Here is a 22,389-nt window from a genome sequence, read left to right on the forward strand (position 1 = left end):
AAAAATCTCGCTGCTTTCTCAATCAACCTTTAACCCCCCCAGGTTATACCCAAACTCGCACTGAAGTCAGAGATGTTTATGGGTTGACTCCCATCAACATGAAGCAAAATAGAATCAAACATCTTCAAGATCAAAAAAAAAGGAATGATGGAGAGAGAGGTTAAAAGGATGTGACAAAAAAGGCCACTCACAGTAGCAAGTGCCTAAGCAAGTGTAAAATATTAAAATATTTTACAAAACTGAACATCCAAATATCAACAGAAGAATAACTAAACTTCTAGAGAGGAACTTTTCAGAGTTACTTGTAGATTCTCAAGGCTGTGTTTGAGTATGAGAAAGTTGGAATAAATGAGATTTTGCTAATTTGACTTTTGAATTGTCTTCTTTTTCCCCATCAAAAGCAGATTTCCTGGTGTGCTAGCACTGAAAGAGGAAATAACCTTTTGGCTTTCAGTGCTTTTTATCTGCTTTTTTTTGCCCTCTCATTGCAAAGAGTAGCACTTAGTTCTTGCATTCCACACAGAAGTGCATCAGATGTGAAATGATTTATTCTTAGTAACAAAAGAGCACTGGGAGAACAGCTATTTTGAACATATTAGTAAGCAGCAACTTTTCTCTATAGGGGAGTGTAGTTATGCATTGACCAAGCTCTCTCCTGGAAAACACTATAAAATGGATAAGTACACGTGCTTAGATGAATGATGCAGGAGCACATTATGCATTTTATACTGTTTTCCTACTTTTAAGAAAGTACAAAGTCTTATGGAACCTCCTTAAAAAGATGAAATTAAAACTCACTATAGAGCATGCATACCTTAAGAGTTATTCTTCATCCACTTCTGCTACAAATTGTGAATGGTGTTCTGGTGACTTGCTGTGTGTTTTGCTTAGATGAAGTTTTACTGCATGTTTGCTCGCAAATGTCCGACAGCACAACTTACATTTGAACTTAGAGTCTGTGTCCTCTTCCCCAGCTATTGTTTCAGGAGACCTTTGAACTGAAACTCTGGAGATTTCTTGCTCTACCTTGGTTTGCTGCTCCACAGCCAGCCTGTTCATGTCTTTCATTTGGAAACCTAGGTGGGATTCTAAGTGGCTAATGTAGGTAGATGGGGTTCGGAACTGAGATGCACAGTCGCTGCAATAAAAGACAGGATGTCCTTTGTCCATGTTTTTCAAAAACTTTGTTCCTCCAGTTTTCCTAAGCTGGTACTTGACATTTGCCAACCAGTGGCTGATGGTGGTCATCGAGAGTCCAGTGAATTTGGAAATCTGCATGCGCTCCTGCGGGCCTAGATCTGATAGTAAGTATTTACCTTCAGATGTCTGGAAGAGACTGGAAGCAAACTGAGCTTGCAAAATGAGAAGATGCTGAGGGTTCCAGTTTGACTGTCTGCCCTTCCTTTTATGTAGAGTGGAGACTTCTGTCGAGACATCCTCAAAGCGTCGGACATCTATTTCCAGCTTCATGGACGGGATCCGTGAAGATGCAGCGGGTTTTGGTGTAGTAGCTTTGGGAAGAACTTTGACCATGTCAGCGATGTCAGACAGAGCGTGTTTTTGAGGTGGAGAAGTACAAGATTGTGCTTGAGCTGACTCAGCTTTCTTGCCTTTGGATTTGGTCAGGTCAATAGGCTGATCATTGTTTTCAAACAAATAGTGCCTGGATACACTGGCAGGCTTTGGTGGGGTTGGAGCAGGAGATAAAACCGGCTTCTCCATCATGTTTAGACTGGGTTTGTGGAACATGGAAATTGTGCTAGAGCTGGGGCTGCAGTTGGACTGAGGCTGTAAAGGCTCAGTGGCTTTGCCCAAGTGATTGTTCAGCACTGACTGCAGCGCGCTGAGAGGGTTGACACAGGGCAGCTCTGAGGAGTGGTTGGCAGCAGCACAACCATTGCTCAGAGAAGCTGCTGGGGGTTCCTTGAGGACTGGTTTTTCTTTTCCACTGTCCTCTTTAATTTTGTCTTCTTCTTTCAGGGGACATGGCTCTGTCTTTTTTGGCTCCACAGAAGCTTCAGGTTTGAGGAGAGGTTCTCTCTCGCTCTGGCTGAGTGGGGCCGGCTCAGCTTGGCTGCCCTCTTTAGCAAAGTCCTTCTGCATCTCCTCCTTGTCATCAGCCTCCTTCTTCACTTGAGTGCACTGGGCCACATTTGCTGAGATTGGGACCAGAGGCATCACCTTCCACTTGGGTGCTATGGGCCTCAGTTTATTGGTCATTGTGGGCCTGATTTGCAGCACCTGGGACCCCACTGGCAAAGACGGCTTGGCTCCCTCTGAGAGCTGGTAGGCTGCATGGATGCTGGGATAGGCACTCCAGCTGGGAGCTCCATTTTGAGCTTTATTGATGGCTGTTGTGACAGTGTTCTCCAAGGACTTCAAAATGTCCCCACCACCCTTAGAACCATCTTCTAAATCCTCTTCTCGGAGGTACTGGTATTTCATTGTGGGATCCAGTGGTTTCTGAAGAGTGTCTTCATACTCTTCAGTTTTTACTGACTTCTCATCTTTATTTGCATCATCAGCTTTATCTTTTTTACCTTCTTTTTTCAATTCAGAGGTGGGAGCTGTGCACTCTGCAGATGCTTTACTGCTTGATTTTGAAACCGGGCTGTCATTGGCTGGTGCTTCAGACAGTGATTGCATTTTTTCCACAGCTAAAGGATCCAGAACAAGCTGCTTTCCTTTCTTTGAAGCCGAACTCGTGACTTTTAGGAAATGGCCCGTGACCATCATGTGGGTTGTGAGCTGCTGCAAGGTGTCATGGGAACTTCCACATTCCATGCACTTCAAAATCTGGGATTTGCAGGCCTCAAACTGCCACGTGTAGCTGGCGCCGTTCTGGTACCCGTAGCGGTTGTTGGATGACAACTGCAGGTTTGCATTCTTCTGAGGAGAAAAGGTATCTGAGAAAGACCCTGTCGTGGAGTCGGGGGAACAGGGCCTGTTCACATCAAACACACGTTTCTTTGCTGGAGTGACCATTTTTGAAGAAATGGTTGGTACCGGCTCCTTCAAAGGCACTTTTTGGTAATGTTTTGTTTTTATCATATGAACGCTCAGATCTTGAAGGGAATCAAAAGAGTCCCCACAGAACATACACTTCAGGACTTTTTGTGCATCTTCCTTGTCCATGTCCTGGAAGGCCCTTTTCCGGGGCTTTGAGTAGCTCGTAGGTCTGTGCTTGTCCTTTTTGTGGTTGTCATCTTGGTAGTGGCCTGTCTCGTTCATGTGCACCGTGAGCTCCACCAGGGTGTCGTAGGCAGCGCTGCACTGGCGGCAGCGGAACCGGCTGGCGCCCGTGAACACCGTCCCGCACATCTTGCTGCTCTGCCTGTAGAGCTGCACCGAGCTGAACAGGTTGGGCTTGGACACAGGCCTGGAAGGCAAGTTCTGCTGCAAGCTCTTGGACAGCGCGTCCTGGTGCCAGTCAAAGTCAGCTTTGTTCCCTCCGTTTCTGTTGTCGCAGCTCCTCTTCTCAGAGTTGGACAGCTTGAAACCCAGCCCCAAGCCTGTCCAGTAAGAGTCTGACAGAATGTTGGCATAGACTGCCGTCATTTTGTCCATGCAGTTGTGTGCTTCGCTCTGGGATTTGGGACGGGTGCTGGATTTGGGGTCCTGTGGCTCTCTAGAGCAAATGCTTTTAATATCTGCCACATGGTCACTACCGTCACTCAGCAGGGATTCATTCTCTGCATCCTGGTTGGATATGTGACTGACAGGAGAATTCTGGAAACTAAAGTTCCCTTTCTGCTCAGGACCCACGTCATGTTCCTCATCTGTGCCAGTGTCGTTGCTGCCCTGGAGCTGAGCTGTTGAGTTGTCATCATCGTCTTCTTCCTCCTCCTTTATATCTTCCTCTTCCTTTAAATCTTCTTCTTGGACATAACCTGAAATGTAATGCCAATATATGAAATAACCTGGTAAAGGAGAATGCTCCACTCTGAGCTTTCTAGTTTCACTATGTGTTTTCCTTACTGGATTTTGTTTTAATCTACAGCTCTGTTCCCTCTTAGTGCTGGAAGTGAACAAAGCGATGTCTCTTTTTGTGAAGGCTGCTGCATTTTGTTGGCAGATGATCATAATTCTTTATAACTGCCAGAGATCCCGAGTTAATAATTTTCCTGTCATGGGAGTATAATTCTAACTGTTCTGTAATGGGACAGTTGGAAAATTCATATGTGAGTATTTAAAGTTTATACTAAAAGCTTCAATTCTTTGAAATTGTGTTTAGCCTCAGTGAGAAAAAGGGTGGAATTGGCAAGGAAGGCAAGAAAAATAAGTGCCATAATCTTCCTGGTTCAGAGCATCATCGAGGTACAGTCACCTTGTGCCATTTGATCACCTAAAAATGCACTTTAGAATGTACACAAATAATTTATATGTCAAAATATGAGACTGAAAGTGTTAATAGGCATAAGTGGAATTCTTTTGTTTATATAATGTACTGCCTACCATAAAAGCAAATTGCGCTTCACTAAAAAGAAATCCATAAATTTCAGGGCAAAAACCCTTGGAAGTTACAGAAGAGTATTAAGATCTGACAGAAGTAAACCAAAGTTAATTGGAAAAATAGAACAAATCCAGAAGGATTTCTTTGACAAATTAACTATTTAATTACTAAAATGAACTTGATACTGGAAAAGCTGTAAATTTTCAAGTTAATTAAGGTATTCAGGTGTTCATTTTTTGTTGTTTTTTTTTTCTCATTAAGATTTTGGAAGTTCAGCTCTTCCTAAGAGGTATGTTGATGAACTCTTTGGTATGTTTCCTTAGGATCTACATTTTTCTATCAGGTAATTATGTAAACTCCCCCCCCCCCCAAAACACAACAACAAAAACCTTCAAATCAAAGCTGCCCTTAAAAAGAAAAAAACAAAAATAAAATAAAATAACATAAAATAAAATAAAACAAAATAGTAGTAATTTTAATTGCAAAGGAACTCTAAAAGCTCAAAGAGCACAAGGAGCTGGACTTTCATGTTCCTTGTCAGTCCCTTCTAACTCAGGATATTCTAAATTAGACAGAAAGTGGTACATGCTTAAAATCCAGTTCCTTCCTTTTTTCTCAGACAAGCCATTTTATGGCTCTTTAAGAACACAGCTCATTTTGCTTCCTTGAATTTGGTACTCCGGAAAAAACTATATCCTTCCAGCAAATCAAAAGGGATGGGCAGAAAAGGTAGAAATGTTTTGATTACGATTTGGAGAAAGCCTTGCCCAGGTTTTCCAGAAATGTTTCAGTCTTCAGTCTATTTTCATGTCCATCTCACCCCTTCCAACATATTTCCCATCAAGCCAAAGAGATGAACCAGAAGTAGAGGAACCATTCCCTGGATAAAAGAGGGAAATGATGGCTCCCTCTGCATGGGCTAAGGAAATAAAAGATACATAAAGTAATTTCTTCTTCTCAATATATTTTGCCTTCTACAAAGATTTAGTAGGAAAAACGGAAGTACCAGACAGCTGCACATCCCCCACAATACAGATAAAATTTGCTGCTTAATTAGGCATTGACATGTTTACTGTAACCTTTACAGAAGAGTAACTTGTGCTGAGAAAACCTCTTTTTTTTGTGTCTGTGTAAGATATTGACACAATCTCATGTAGATGGTAAAAGTAACTAGTTCCAGTATCTTAAAGGGTCTACAAGGAAGTTGGAGAGAGACTTTTCATCAGGAACTGGAGTGACAGGACAAGGGGGAATGGCTTCAGACTGAAAGAGGGGAAATTTAGATGAGATATGAAGAAGAAATCCTCCCCTCTGAGGGTAGTGAGGCCCTGGCACAGGTGCCCAGAGAAGTTGTGGCTGCCCCATCCCTGGAAGTGTCCAAGGTCAGGTTGGACAGGGCTTGGAGCAACTTGGGCTAGTGGAAGGTGTCCCTGCCCATGGCAGGGGTGGAATAAGAAGGTCTTAAAAGTCCCTTCCAACAAAACCTCTCTGATTTTTAACTTACCAGAAAGCACCGTCAAAATTTCACAAATCACAAAATTTCACATCTCTTTTAATGGCTTAGGGTTTTGGGCAGCTTTGAAAATGCATTTCAGTATCCTTCTTGTAAAACAATTTCTGTTTATGTATATGATTTAAATTGCTGTGGGCATTTTAAGGACAGTGGAGACCAGTTCGACAAGGTAACCAGGGGTACAGGAGACAAGTGTGGTTTTAGTAAGATTTCATTGGACATGAAGTTTGATAAGAAGTGATGTAGCCAGTTAACAGAAACAACATTAATTTAAGTGGACTTTGCATTATTTATTTCATAAGTAAAGGGGTGCTTTAAATGCAGAGTCTGTAATAAGTTGCATAAATTTTGCACATCGTACTGATGTCCATGTAATAAATTGTTGAGTGACCTGTTCTCGTCCCACCAGTTCTCCCCCAGGCTTATTGTGACATCCCAGACCTCTGAGATGCTTATCCACAGCTCTTTTGAACGGGAAAAAATTAAAATTCAAGAAATCCAAATCAATAAACAGATGAATGCTTCCCTTCTTTTCCCAGAGGAGAATTTTTTTCCACCAAAATTAAACAGGCCCAGAAAAATGTAAGATGGGCAACCTGTATTCTTGAAGAAGTGGAGGACTTAAATTTTAGCATCATTTAGACTGGACAAAACCCAGGAGCTTCAGACCATCAAATGGCAGCAATTTCTGGTTTCCTAAATGGAAATACAGTATTTGGTTTAGTGCTGATTGACCTCAAGATAGTGTATGTCAAAATCATGACATCAGTAAGAAGAATATTATCATATGGGTAATAATTAAAGAGAAATTTCTAAATTATTTGGTTTTTTAATTTTGCTCTGTGCATTTGTGATGGAATTCATGATAACTTCAGCAACCTCTAGGAAAAGAGGCTGCAATAAGCAACAGATTCTTTATTCCTTAAAAGAGAACATTTTCTTATCTATTTCTAGAATATTTCCCCAGAGCAGCTAAAATAAAACAGGTTCAGATAATACACCTGCAAAAGCTCTGAGTGGAAGGGTCTGAAGCCACCCACATCCAGCTGGAGCCTTGGCCTTTCCTGCAGGCAACACCAGTGCAGCTCCCAGTGGTGCTGGATCCCATATGGATGCTCAGGCCTCACATCTGGAAGTGCCACCACGTTGCACAGCACTCCTGACCTGGAACTGTGCACTGTCAATACATCTATTTTTAAAGCATATTCATCCCGACTGTTAACTTTTCCACCAGTGGATACTCTTTTCCCTCAAATTTGCTCTTTTTCCATGTAGAGAAACATTTCTTTTTATATATATATTCCTTTCCAAGAGTGGAAAACTTATTTTCTGTAAAGAGAAGGGCCAATGACTCAATGTCCAGAACAACCCTGCTGATCCCTGTAAAACCCATGCACCACCTGCCCTTCTTCAGACATGCATATTCCAGTTTTTCTTGAAACAACATCATCAAGTGGAGCCATCTCAGTGCTAGAAGGTGATCTTGTTTCCCTCTTGTCTGGCTTCAGCTCAAACATCTTTTTGTGTTTGGCAGGAACTGTTTCTTTCTCTGAAATATTTCGAGCAGATAATGGATAATGACCATTTCTCATTCCTTTTTCTCAAAGATGTCGAACTGCATTAACTGCCCAAAGACAAATCTTAACCTGGCTCTTTGTAGAAGTTCAGAGCTACAGTTTCATCCCAGTTTGAAATCCAACTGAAGAGATAAATTGGCAGCTGGGGGAAAAAATTCCCTGCTCCATTGCATAACTCTTTATCAAAAACACTTCAGAATTTAACAGGATTAAAACCAATGGAACAGTCTGGAAAAGCAATAGGGTTTCATGGAAAGAACTCTCAGAATATGAAATTTGTAATACAAGAGTGAATTGGACAATTTCAGAGCTTTTAAGGCTATATTAAAAATTTCTATACCAGGGAAATAACTTCCTGTTAACTTCTCCAGGATGGAAAAAAACCACAGGGAAAGGTTCCTGCTGCCAACACGGAGGTAGAAGAGAGCTCTGAATGATGAGTGGCAGGGACAAAGGGACACTGTCATCAGGTCTGAACATCCTGGGAGGGCCAGGTTTAGTCCTAAAACCTTGTGCTTCCTCAGGAAGGTTTAAAATGGCCCCAGAAACGGCTGAATAAGCTCAGTTGCCTCTTTTCTGGGAGGCCAGCTAATTATTTTGGATAATGGGACATTATTTGCACCTTTTCCTGCTATTACTATCACATCCCCCTTTCATCTGCAGTGGCTCAGTAGCAAGTTTCAATCTCCACTCGGGATGCAAGTTGGCATCTCAAAGGAGGGATTTTCCCCAATATTCACGTGCCCTTTTTTTTTAGAGCTTTGTTTTTCAAGCAGTTTCTGCAGCTGATACCAAGACACGAGTTTCTGCCTCTTGCAGAGCAGGAGAAGGAACATTCACTACCATGAACTGAGGCCAAAAGCAGCCTCTGCAGGAGCAGGAAACAAGTGACTTCTGCATAAAGTGAGTTTTAACACACAAAGGCAATTCCATGAAGCCATAACTATTATTTATATACAATGCTGAAATGAAGCAATTTTGGGCTTTCATTTTGTTGTACTCTAATTAGAGTTGTATTATAAAGTTTTCTATTAAATGTCCAATTTCCTACTGGTTAAGAAGGCAAAATACCCTGGAGTTTCAGTGGGACCCTTGGCAGCACAAAGGAGAACAGATTATGCCTTTTGTACATTGGATCCTGCACAGTTATGAGCCAAATGAAAATGATCAGTGGCTGGAAGCACATGTGCAGGGAACTGCCTTCTGAGTGACCCATAAACTCCAGGAAAAACCAATAATAAACCAGGAAAATAAAACCCAACAACATAAGGAAGACTGAAAAAAGAGAGGTGAGCTGATGTGAGCTGCTGAGCTGAGTCCACAGCAGGGACAGAATTACTGGGCAGTGTTTTCTTGAACAATTTTCCTTAAGGATAACGTTGTTTACATAGTCAGTTACTAAATAAAAAGCAACTTCAGCCATCCTTGCCATGACCATGCTCTGGATTCAGTCAGTTTGAATTGCCAAGCTGCTGCACGAATGGATTCCACCCCATTTGGAGCCAACAGTCCCAGTTCCTCACATGAGGGCTCACAGTGTAAGGGAATAATTTGTCTCTGGGTAAAAACATTCCTGATTGTTATTTCCTACAAACCCTTGGCAATGACAATTTCATTGTTTCAACCAACTGAAGGTGTTTGATGATCTCCAGACTGTATTTTTGACTAAAATGCTTCTCAAGAACACTGTGAGTCCTCCATCACTTAATTCATGAGCACCACCTTCCTAGCCCTGTGCTCCCCTTGTCCCAACCACCCCTGCCCATCCCTCACACCCAACTCCTCATGCTGGCCCCAGGAGGGCAGTTTTGGGGCAGGTCTCAGTCACACATCACCACACCATCAATATGTGCTGCATTAACTGCTGGTGCAGGCACAAGGACTGCTTTCCAACATGCAGCTTGTCCTGAAAACCAGGAATGCAGCAGCAGTAAATATGTTTTCTTCATTAGTAATTTTAATTGCATCACTGTAAATAATTTTCCTGATGAAAACAGAAATCTGAAACTTTTGTCTCTCTTTGCCTTTCTCCTGTTGTCTCCTGTCCTATTTATTGCTGTGGAAAACAGCAGAATGGTTTTGTAAATTTATAGATTACCCCATTTAAAATCCAAGTTTCAAATTATGTTTTCCCTCTTTCATTATCCCAGGTTCCCCTAAGTACCAATCTAAACTTCCTTAACTGGCATGAGCCACCAATCAGAATCACAAAAAACATATATCTATAGAAATTGAAATTGTAATGAGTCTTACCAGTGTATTGCTAACACTTTGGTTCATTTGATATGAACTTTGTTTTTTTAAAGTACCACATGGTAAGGCTTTGAAACTTCAGTTTGTAAAAAAAAAAACTGTAACAGCCTTACAGCCTTTGAAGTCACTACTGATATAACTCTGAACAGATCCATTCAAGTTCAACTAACATCAGACAAATGTTTAGTGTATCAGAGGAAGCCACAAAAGCAAGGATTTCATCAATATTTCACAACAGCCTCAGGGAAACTGTAGATTGCAATGCTGTAGGGCAGCTAATGGAATTACACACAAGGGTTTTGTACATTTAAAATAAGCAGCTACTAAAAAAATTACCCTTCAGTTTGATAGAAACTGTATAAAACTGCAGATGGGAAACAATTAAATAGCTACCAACATTTATCCGTGTCAGCCTGATAGGTCATTTAATAACAGGTATTTCTTTCCTTCCTTCTTTTTTTTCCTGGTAGGGCAATAATAAAGATTAACATTTATGAAAAGTAGCATAAAATATAGTACAGCCAAATGAATAATTAAAGATGCTTCTGAAGAATTTGTTTGCTATTGTATGGCCGTGAAGACTGCTCTCCAGTAATGAAGTACATTTATATTAACTACAATTATAAATAGAAGGAAGATGAGGATTATGTTTAAGGACACTTGTGTGTTATCCTCAAAAAAATTAATTTTTTGCCTCGTTTCTATGGGATCCATGGCTAATCTCATGGCCAGCAGTGCCCCACAACATGTCATCCTGGAAGAGAGTTGTGCTTTGAATGCATGTGGGGTGCACATGGAGGTGGCCATGGGACAAGAACTACACCAGGGAGAGATCAACGATCAACACTTTCCCTTGAGAGGTTCTTGGTCAGAGTGAGGAATTCAGCATGTGAAAGCACATGGTTATTCTCAAAATAGATCCATATAATCATGTTCTTTTTCATGGCTCTGCTTAATGTGTAAAGATCTCACAGGACTGGCCCTTCAGTGGCTGGTTTGGGTGTTTGATTTTGATCTGCTATCATAGGAAATGGCTATTTCTGTTAACAACTGATTCTTGCCCAGTGTATTGAACAGCATGATGGGAGGGACAAGTTATTTGATTACTATTTTTAAAAGACTGCTTATTTCTTGGCCTCTCCAAGTCAAAACAAGCCAGCTTGGCTAAATACAGCAGAGTACCCAGTGCCATGCCTAAGTCTCAATTAAAGAAAGCTCATGAACATTTGTCCCTTTTGGAGTAGGAGTAGATAGGCTGATCTGCCACAAAGAGAGGCTGTGCCTGATGATGCTTCACTGCCATAATGACTTTATAATCAATGATGAATATGTGAAAATAGCACCCTGATTTTGGCAATGTGACTTCCTTAAATGAACCAGCCTTGATGGAAACTCTGGTGGAGGAAGAAGAGTCAACTGTCCTAACTGATTTCCTGTGGTTAGGAACCTCTTGCAACTCACACCAGGTCAGTTCAAAGCTCAGATGTTTTTGTGGATAACGTCCAGGAACACCTCCCCTATGCTGAGCTGCACTGTGATGCTGTCTGTGCTCCTTCTGGGAAAGGCTGCTGTGGTGAACAGGAAATCCAGAGCTACCTGAGGACTCAGCCTGAAGACCCAGGGAAGGGTAGAGCAGCAGTTCTCATGTGCTTTTATTAAAGCTCAGAATTCACGCACAGCTCAAAGTGCTGCATAACATAAAAGTTCCTTGCAACATGTTGTCCCAGACCTGGTATTAGAGCCTGTCTTTAAAAATATGAATATGGCTTTAAAAGGGCACTATTCTAACATTTGTCTAAAGAGCAGTGGACCTTTGGATTTTCCCTTTGGATACAGGGATTGCAGCTTCAATAAGGTCTGCTTTAAGCCATAGTTGCCAGTAATAGTCATAAATCTGTGCTGGTTACTCAGAGCTGGCTAAAGGCTGCAACATCATTTCTCTCTCAACTTCTCTTTAGATAAGGTACATAAGTAGAAAGTGGGAGTAGAATGAAATATGTCTTCCTCATCTTCTTGCTTTGTTTTGATCTCAGATTCCAGGAAATAAAAAACTGAATTTCACTGTGCTGGGACCACAGCGTGAAACGAACGCTCGTGAAGAATACACAGATCATCAAGTGGCTTATTTCCCTCTTCATCTGCCTTTCAGGAACATACTGTTGCAAATGGTGGTCCAGATGAGCAGTCTGTTTCTTTGGTGACAAATATTATGGCCAACAAACATTGACTTTTGACCATTAGACTTGCCTGCACTTATAGCCACATAACCATCAGATCACTGAGGCAGCATGAAGGTCATTACCCCAGACAGCATCTTGCTTGGACCAACTCCTCAGATATGTAAGCAATAAGCAGTTGCAGGAGATTGATATGATACTTTGTGAGTAATTTGGATGAACTATAACACTAACCCAGTAAAGTATTATAATTTTAAATGTGTCCAGAAAATAATTGAAATTCTGGTTTAGCTTCATCATAATGCACAGCACCGGGTATATTTAACAGCTGACTAGTTTAGCATGAATATTGCTTTACAAATGAGGTCATATTGTTTTTAAGAAACAATATTGCTATCAAACATGTTTAGGAGGAAAAGCAAGAGATTATGAGTACACTTTTAACCTTTCTGTCTCTTTCTATATCTGTTTACTATGGTGATTTAGGTGCTCAGTGTTGTTTGAAGGCAAACATAGAAGGTTCTGGCATTTAAAAGAGATCCAGTAATGAGCAACTGGCAGTCAGATTCTTTCTTATTATTACTCTGTCACAAAATCTCTGTTCTACATCACTCCATCTTTGCAACACCAGTCAGAGATGAGAAAGGTCAAAGCATCTCCTTCAAACACACAGTCTGTACATGCACAACTCCTGAGAGCCAGAATTCAGTCCACGCTGTCCAGAGCCCACAGGTAACACTTTCTTTGGAGACAAGGATTTCCTCTGCTGGCACTGGCACTGGCACTGGAATTGGCACTGGCACCAGCACAGGCCAGGGCAGGGTGGGGCTACCACTCATTCCAGTGCCCAGGTTTCTTTGTAATCCCCCTGTCAGAATGAGGGATTCCCAGGCAAAAAGGAGCATTTATCACATGCAATATGATCACCTTTGTAATGCTGGGACATTTCTCTGCCCAGGAAGGGGCTCACAGGGGGCCTGATCCTGCTTTTCTCATCTCACTGCAGCCAACAGTGATGAGGCTGCAGCGACTGTGAGAAGAACTAACCTGGGATCCTCTGAAACCTGTTACAAAGATGGAAATAACTTCTTTGAAGGTCCTGCCTGGAATATCTCCCCTGTGAGAGGCACCTCAGCTGTGTTGCTGCTGCAGGCTCTTATAGCACCAACTCGAAACCAGTTTTACCTGAAGTTTGGGGAAGTCATATCTTATCATGTATACGATGTTATAAATCATGTAAATATACTGCATGTTTATTATTACCATTGTTATTTTATTAGTCATTTATTTATTTGCTCTTTTGTGATTTACTGCCTCCAACACCAGCACTGCCCTCCCAAAATCTTTTACCAACATAGACTAATATTCTTCCTGCCCCCCAAATCTCCCTGTTTTGATACACTCCAGCACTTTCTGGTCTCTTTCCACATGATCTGGGATGCAGCCCTACTGTTTCCTTGCCCTATTAATAGTAAGAATACTAATAATCATCAGTGGTAAAGTTAATACCGTTGGCTCCATTCTGCAAAGAAACTTGTGCAAAACAAATCAATCCATGTCAAAAGGAAAGGCTTCCAACTGATATGGAAAATAAATATAGTTTCCAAGTATCTATCAAGATTCATGAAATAATGGAAATTTCAAGGGAGAAAAAAAAAAAAGAAAAATGATTGAAACACAAATATTAAACTGTGTTCTTTTAAATTGTGTCTCAAATGATCCAAGGAAGGGTTGAGAGCCAGGGTCAGTACACAGATCATTTACAGACCATAATCACCACAGTCTCAGTGGTGCATTCCTACCCTGTCCCAAGTGATATTTGACATTTGTCATATGGGGCAAAGTATGAAAAAAGAGCAGCCACAACAGGAGGCTGCAGCTGCAGGGGCTCAGCCTCTCCTGGATCTCAGCAAGAAATATGAGTTATGGTAAAACAACTCCAATAATCAGAAAGGTCAGTTACTGAGAGAAACGACTTCTTCAGCACCAGTGCCATGATGTGACACTGCTGAAGGAGGGACCTCACTGGGCACAAAAGAGCTGTTTGCTATATCCAGCATTACTGGATTTGAGGACTGTAGGAGTTCACAAAGTAGTCAAGTGATCAAAAATCCAGACTCTGAAGTTCTGGAAGAGCTGAAAGTGTGGATCAACAATCTCTGCTGCCCAACTCTGTAACACACAAATAAACTTTATAAAAGCTTTATAAAGTTCCCTGCATTTTTTTTTCCAGGGCCTCACTCAGACTTGGAAGGAAAAGCAACATAGGCCATCTGACCTCTACCAAATTACTCAGAATACTGACTTTGAAAAATGAGTTGCTGCTGCAGGCAAGTCCAAATATATATATATATATAAAGCTATTTAGAATGTTTACAGAATTAAAATACAGTTATTGTGGTTCTAGTAGTCACAAGTATAAGTGCAGAATTTTCATGGAGTTTTCAAGTGTGATTAAACACACACAAAGAGCAAAATAATCCATTTTTGTTTTAATTCCTGCTGCTTCCATCTCGCTGCCTCCCATGCATCAGGATGCAACTGGGACCCCACCCCTGGAGCTCTGCACTTCAGCAGAGGAGCAAATGGACCCGGGATGTTTATTAAGGCATCATTATATGTCTGTGTGGCTTCATTTATTTTCTGTGGCAGAGTCCATGCCAGGTCAAGATCAACAGTTTGAGCAGCCAATTCATCAGGTGGGAGCAGGTGTAAGAAATGGCTGGAAAAGGAGGACAAAACTGAAATGGATGGAAGTGTGAAAGTAATAAGAAAGTGATCAGTGAAAGTACAACCAACAGAACATAAATCAATCCAAACAAGTGCAGAGATCAGTCCAGGAGGCTTTCCTTAAACGTGAACAGGGCTTTAACCTCTGTGACAACAAGTGAATCAATGTATAATGGTTTTCCTCCAAATTCTGCTGGGAATCAGGAGGCTGAGCAGAGCAGGATTATCACCAGGGCACTGGGAGAGAATTGGTAAGAAAATCCAACCTGCTTTCTCAAAGCTGAGGTGGGAGTGGATGCAGGGAGGGTTTGGACAACGAAGCATTAGGAGGGAGTTTGGAAGCTGCATTTACATCCATGTCCAAACTGTGTTTGTGCTGGGAGAACACAGCACAGGATCTGCACTGACATTTGGATTCAGACTCCTGGAGCAATGACTGAAAGCACACAGAAATATAAACAAATAAAGATTATGTTCACAGTGTTATAATAAGAGGAACAACGCACACACTAACTTGTCTTCTTGAACAGACATCCCCCAAATAATTTTATTGAAAATTGGGCTTCAAAGCAGTAAAATGTTCGCTATCAAGAATCCAATTATTCATCACAAAAAAACCCCTTGTTTTGGACTAACTACTGATATGTGAAAGGAAAACTTTTAAATTATGATTTTTTTATCTGTGGGAGTTGGAGAAGTGTAGATCTGCCCAGCTCTTTTGACAACACACAGGGAGACACTGGCTGTGGACACCAAGCCCTCATTGATTTGTTAAGTGGAGAAAGTCCTTTGGGATTTTATGGGTAAAGTTGATTTGGAGCTATAAAATTGAAGCATTTATTACAGACCAGAGGCCAACACCACTTCATTACAGATTGTCTAAACACTTTCAGTTTATCCACTAGGTACAAATCCAAACAATAGTTCCCTTTTAAAGCATTTCTAGCTGATTCTCTTTTTCCTTCTACCAGCCATAACACCCAAAAAAAAAAAGATTTTTTAATGTGCTTATCAATCTATGCTGAAATTTAAATGAAGGCAAAGCATGCCACAGATCCTGCTAATCCCTGCACAAGGTTTGTCTTGAACAACTACCAGTTTGCCTTGTCTACATGGGCTAATTCCTGTACATATCCACCAATGCACAGCTGGAATTTGACTAGTCTGTATTTGAATTTCTGAATTTTTCAGCATGTTTGGTACTGCCAGTTCACTGCTCCTTCTGTGCAGTCAGCTCCCTTATACAGCCTGCAAATGTGTTGCACAAACAAAGAGAGAAAAACATGTTTAAAATAAGAGAGATTCAGAAATACTGAGCTTTTAATTTATTATTGAAGAATTTGCTGTGTTTTAGTATCTGCCCCTTTCCAACAAGTCTTTAAATACTCGCTGGGAGAAAAAAACAGCAAAAGTATTATCAGGGTCAGCTCATTTCAAACAGTTCTTGGGGTCTATCAAACTTCAGACATTGATGAGGTAAGTCTTGTCCATATCTGGGTTTAATTTCAAATAATTTTTAAAATGTTAATGGTATATTAAATTTTTCAGGTACAATAAGCTGAACTACTTACTGGTGTAATTCTCTTGAAGCAAATGGATTTAGGGAGAGGAAAAAATGGCTCAGTCTTTAGTTTTTCTTGGCTCCCTCTGTTCTTGTAATTTCTTTTTATCTGATAGGTATATACAGACACGGAATCCTTTAGGTTGGAAAAGACCTTGAAGATCATCAAATCCAACCATTAATTCCAGCAAAGATTTTTTTGGTGGGAGATTAATTCCATTTTATGGAAAGCAAAGTGTTGCCCATTCCTTTGGAAACTAAACAGTGTATTCCCATTCACTTCCTCCATTATCATTAATGTAAAAAGAAGGATAAGGTGATTTCTCATATAATTTCCCAGTTTTTTGTCCCCATGTGACTGAGAGACAGTCTCTCACATGACCTTCATCTTCCTCCCTGGTCCTTCATCAACACAATTCAGTCTCCCCAACAAGTTCCAAGTGGCACAAAGTGGTGTCACCACTACCTGTTCTTCCTTCCTCTACAAGCAGCCACATTTTTGGGTTTCTTTTCCTCCTTAACACTGATTAAAAGCTGGTGTTAGAGGAAGCAGACAATTACAGGTCACAAATTCAAGTGTTTTGCTGTTCCACCCAGTATAAACCTATTGCTGTCAGGGAAGAAATCGTGTCTGCAAATGCACTTTCCGGGGCTGAGAGCTGTTTCTCAACTTAAACTATGTAACATTTAAATATCAAAAACTTTGTTTTCTAATGAGGGAAGTATTGAGGGGGGAGAAATGAATTATATGCTTGATGTATACTGAAGGCTGGGAAAATTAAGGCCATTTCCCATGGTGAGAATGCAGTGATTTCAGTTTGTGAGAATAAATTAAACCTTTGGGAGAATTTGTCTTCCATTAAATTGAACAGCTAAACAGGCACAGAAGATTTTAATGTCACCACCAACAAACCCCAAAGGTTACAAAAAGAAAAAGAAACACTGCTTTCTTGTTTGGAAGTTCTCTGTCTCTCTACCTAAGAAAAATGCAAACTGTAAATGTATGTTGAGACACAAAGACTCTTAAAGATCATAATTCCATTCCTATACCATATGCTATTAATGTCTGTCAACACTGTTTAGCCAGCAACTGCTGACAGAACCATATTTGCTATCTAAATACATCATAAATAAATCAGTAATGAACTGCTTTAGTAAACCTTCTGCACTGATTGGAAATACAGATCGAGTAAACAAACTCTGGGGATAACATTTTGCAGCTTGAAGTACATACAACTGTTTAATGTCAGTGACAAAGTCACTCACACCTCTCTCTCTGGAAGGCACTAAAGGAAATCCTGAAGATGGCAAAAGTGTTTAATCAATTGTAGCAAATGTACCTGTCAGCATTCATCATATTACCTCTGCTTTGCTTTTTTTTTACCTTATGCAAATCTTGGGAAAGGGCCTTTCAGCTACAAAATATGCTGGTACACAAAGCAGCCCCCTGGGCTCAGTGATGGGCCATTGAGGGAGAGGGTCCCACATCCAGCTGAGCTCTGTTGGCTCTCCAGGCCAGGGCTGCTCAGCACAGACTTCTCCATGGCTCCTTGGCAAACAAAGGGGCAGGTTTTGTCCTAAATATGAGTCTTTTGGAGGCACATGCTCAGGAGGAAGCAGCCAGGAGCTAAGACTTAGTGTCCCAGTGCATTCCTGTCTGAGAGTCCTGCACTGCAGAATTCCTGCTGCTTTTGAAGGCAAAAATGGCCCAAATTCGGCTTTGAGATGTAGAATACACTGAAATCAAAAACTCTGAGCAACTTGGGAATGTACAAGACAAAACTGGTAGGGAACACTCCTTTATTTGTTCAATCAAACCTATCAAATGATATCTGGACAAAAAGCAACTGTTTGGTGAGGAGGAACTGCAACTGGAATTTATCCTGTGAGGTGGAATACTGAGAGAGGAATTAGTAGTAATGTTGTCTACTAGACATAAAAAAATCTACCAGCACCATAAATTTGTAATTCAATAAATATTTCGAGTCTTCTCAACTCTTTTTTGACACAGGTTTTTTGAAAGTTACTTTCTGACAGCTTTGTGGTAATTAGACACCACAGCTTTATATCAGAACAGGCTTAATTAAGACTGCAGAGAGATGCTAAAATTATAATTTTCACTATGCTATGTTTTAGCAGCAGAAATTCTTGGAGATCCCTGTGGGATGAGACTTTAGTCCAGAATAAAACAAGTGCTAATTTATCGTGATGCTTTGCAAGGGATGATATTTTCAAAAATAGAATTTATCTCTTAGATGGAGGATTAAAAGTTTCTCTTAATCCCGTGAAACAATTGATTTATCCTTTGTTCCCCCAGAAGTTATGTTCGGTTCCCAACCCAAGACTCTGTAAGATGCAGAGAGGGCCCTGTTTACAAATTCAGATGGCTGACAAGGCTCCCCAGGCTGGCAGGTGTTATCCTTTACAGCAGGAATCAGCTCTGCACACAGGGCTATGGCAGGGAAAGGGGAAGGCTGCAGCTCTCTGTGCCAGTGGGATGGAACATCCTCCTCAACACCTTCACCTGCTCTGCCTCTCCTGCTCACCTGGAGGCAGGTGAGCAGCTGCTAAATACTGCCATGGACAGGGAAAGGAGCCTGGGTTAAAAGGAGCACAGGGCTGTAAGGGAAGGAGGGGAGAATCTTATCTTCCAATAAATTGAGATATAAATTTAAATTATGAGCACCTTAAGAAGGCGGAGGTTCATGCAAAAGAATACAGAGTAAGACAAGGTTCCCTCTGGTGTAATTTGTTTCTGTGACAAGCTGCAGAGATTGCTGGCATAGAAGTCCCAAGCTCCTAAATACCATCTCAAGTAGAGTTCATGTAAAAAAGAAGAGAAGAGGCACCGTCTGGATGATAAACATTCATATTTTACAACCTTTCAGTTTATTTACTGATATATCTTTTTCTAACTATATTTGTTGTTTGTATCAGCTTGCCTAGGCAAAACAGAGCCATACATAATTCAGGGATAAAATTGCCATCAAGTCACTGCAGAATCCAAACAAATAGACCCCAAACGTATATTTTTCATTAATAACCCTCTATTACCAAGTTCCGACACTTTGAACTAGAAAAAAAAATTAAAAAAAAAAAAAGAAAAAAGCAGTGAGATAAAAAAAGCAAGACACCTCATTATTTAATGCCAGTCTCCCTGGCTCTGCTCTCGGAGCAGGTGGAGGCTTTGTCTGGGAGTTGGAGCTTAATGTGACCTGGGAGCAGCGGCTGGGCTGGCAGGGGAGGCGCCGAGAAGCAATCAGCCACTTGGCCAAAGCTGTCACCAGCCCTCGAGCCTGAGAGACAAGGCTAAGTGTGGAAGCTCCCATGCCACTTACACATTTCATTTTTCGCTGTCTTCCTGTCCAAAAAAAGGAAGAAAAGGAAAAAAATAAAAAGAAAAAAAAAAAGGGAGGGGTGGAGCGGGGAAAAGGAGAGAGAAGAAAAGGAATGTTAATTTACAGAGCTGAAAATAGCAGCTGCTAATGGGCTTTTGCACTCCTTCTTTAGTCACTGCAAGGTCATGGTCAGAAGTAGCCTGTGATTGATTCTAAAGGGGAGCTCAGGTCTTTGCTCTGTAATGGACATTAAAAAATCTGAAAGGAGCTCAAAAGGCAAAACAAAAAAGTGACATGTTTTATGGAGCCCTGAAGTCCTCCAGGTTCTCAGAGTGAACTTGGAGGGTGGAGGCATGCCCTGGTTTTTAATTGTCCCTCATAATAATTATTGCATTACAAGGAACAATTAATTGTGTAGATTAGTCGAAGTTCATCAATTTTATGGCCATTTTATTGCTATTTCTTGGAGCCCTGAGAGGAGCTGCCCGCCTCTCCCATCCCCGTGTTTAAAGGGTTAAATGAGATGAGTGACAGCCTTTCTGCATGATTTACAACTTGGAGCCCTGTAGTGAAACCAGCGCTTGATGGATGATCCTGAAAGACGGAGACTAACCATAAATCATGTCTTTGAATCATTGACAAAGATAAAGGAGAGAAAGAAAAAGCACTGGCATTGACATTCATTCTCCCAATAATGTACATTGACTAGTTACAATACAGAACCTTAATTAAAAAAGCGAACTCCAAGTAGTCACCTCAGTGAAGGCAGCGCACAGCTCTGGGAGGCTCATGAAAATCACAAATAGAAGTTCAAGCCACATCCATGAGAGGTTCCCTCTCTGGGAAAAGCACCGGGATGTGCACTTGGCACAGCCCTGCACTGGAAAGAAACCCGATAAACAGCGGTCACAACCTCAGGTTTAGCACCAAGCTTGCTTTTCTGTGCCTGTGCTTAATTTCAGCTCATTGTTGTCAGAGCCCAACAGCCAGGCAAGGTGAGCCTTGTTGTTTTAGGCACTGGTTGTGTTCTGCAGAGGTGCCAATCTTCAGAGGCAAAACAAAGGAAGGACTATGATTATCTCTGCCTGAGGGAGAACCAAACATGGGGAAATGCAGGGATGCAAATCTGGGGTGGAGAGTTTATGAAAGGGGCACATGTTTGTGTATTGTGACATGCCCATGACAGAAAGGTGTTGCAGCTGGTGGGGAAGCTCATCCACCCAAGCCTTCCAAATTTATGGTAGAGATGAGAAGGAAGCTCAAATTCCCTGAGGAAGAGGAGATCACGGTCTAACCTCAAGTACCATTTGAGGGATGCACGACCTGCCATCTGTGAACATCAGAGGCACTTTAATTATTTACTTCCCAAAAGCAGAGATATCACCTGTACCTTTCAGAGCTGGCACAGGGCACTGTTGTGATACATTTAATACTGCACAAGAAATGGGAGACAACCCCAAATAGCAGTTTCCAAAGACCGAAGGGAGGTAGTAAAGACTGTATGAATAGAAGAAAAATGGTCTAAATATACACGTTCCCCACTGAGTTCAATTCTTTGAAAAGCAAGTCACAAGTCTGACAAGTTCACATGCTCACATTACTAAAAACGGCTGGGAAGGAACTCCCAACTTTTCCAAGACTTGTGTCTTTCCCAAATCTTTCCAATTTGTCAAGCACTTAATCCTCATGGTTTAAGAAAATATTGGGATTTCACACATGGCAAAACTCAATTATAAAAACAAAACAAAAGAGGACAAGCAGCACTAAGCAGGTTTTTGTTGGTTAAGGAAAGCAGCTTCTATCAGAGGGAATGACTCCATGAGCAGCTGAGAAGGCACGACTGGGCACATTTTACAGGGCATGACAATCATCATAAACTCCCTTTATTTATTTGCATATGTTATTTGCCTTTGCTTGGCCTTAGCTATCCTTTTTCTCTACTCTTTCCCACTTCCTTCAGGTAGTTAGGAGTGATTTTACGTTCATATGCAGCCTAACCTTTGCAGAAAATCCAGGGACTTTACAAACACAGCACTCTTGTGCAGGCAACAAAGCCAAAGAGGTATGTTGTAAATATTATTTGGTGATTTTCAGCTACTTATTTACAATTTACAAGTTACCTTCAGCATATTATTCACAATTCAAAATGTTTTCTGCAAATTATTCTTAATGTCAAGAGCACTTTGATGCAGGTTCACTTGGACCAGGTACACAGGAGTTTCTTTGCATGTATATAGAGCTTGGGCTCAAATTTCTAAAGCCAATGCATTGTCATATTGGATTGATTGGATCTGCCATTTGTTTTCTGTATTGGCTGAAGTTTATTTTAACAATAAACACTCCTATTACAAACAATTTCCTCAGATATTTACCAGCAGTTAGAGGGGACAGAACACAGTTACTTACTTCAACTTGTTTATAAATTCAAGAGGATAAACATTGACTCTTTCCCTTCCATTTCTGTCCCTTATGCCTCGGTTTTAGGTTTAAATTCATCCTCTGTGTTACAGAGGTGAAGCACAGGGAGAAGAGGTGATAGGAATTGGATTCAGGAATATCCAGCTCCTGTCTCTGTCATAGGCCAGGTTTCCTGGACACATTCTCAGGCCACAGCAGCAACAGTCCCCTTTCAATACCACAGGAAATCAGAACCCAACCGAGCACTCAGCACCCACTCCAGAGTGAATGGCTCCCACCAAAGGCTAAATGCAATGGCAACATCTCCAGTTTCTAAAAAAAGGCAAATTCGGGCCAGAGCAGAAAGCCTGATTTCAGTCTGCTCCTTGC

At 41.2% G+C, this 22,389-nt stretch overlaps 1 protein-coding gene across 2 annotated transcripts in view; it reads right to left on the reverse strand.

The window, feature by feature from the left end:
- Positions 1–22,389, reverse strand: part of TSHZ2 (teashirt zinc finger homeobox 2) — a 219,813-nt gene that overhangs the window by 85,538 nt on the left and 111,886 nt on the right. Inside the window, exon 2 of one of the 2 annotated variants that reach the window (XM_071572936.1) lies at positions 942–3,890. In XM_071572936.1, coding sequence (XP_071429037.1) covers positions 942–3,890 — 2,949 coding nt within the window. Of the gene's footprint in view, positions 1–814; positions 3,891–22,389 lie in introns of both variants that reach the window. The other variant, XM_071572935.1, reaches the window with a different exon arrangement.

This window comes from Pithys albifrons, chromosome 18 (assembly GCF_047495875.1).
Source record: "Pithys albifrons albifrons isolate INPA30051 chromosome 18, PitAlb_v1, whole genome shotgun sequence".
Taxonomy (NCBI): Eukaryota; Metazoa; Chordata; class Aves; order Passeriformes; family Thamnophilidae; genus Pithys; species Pithys albifrons.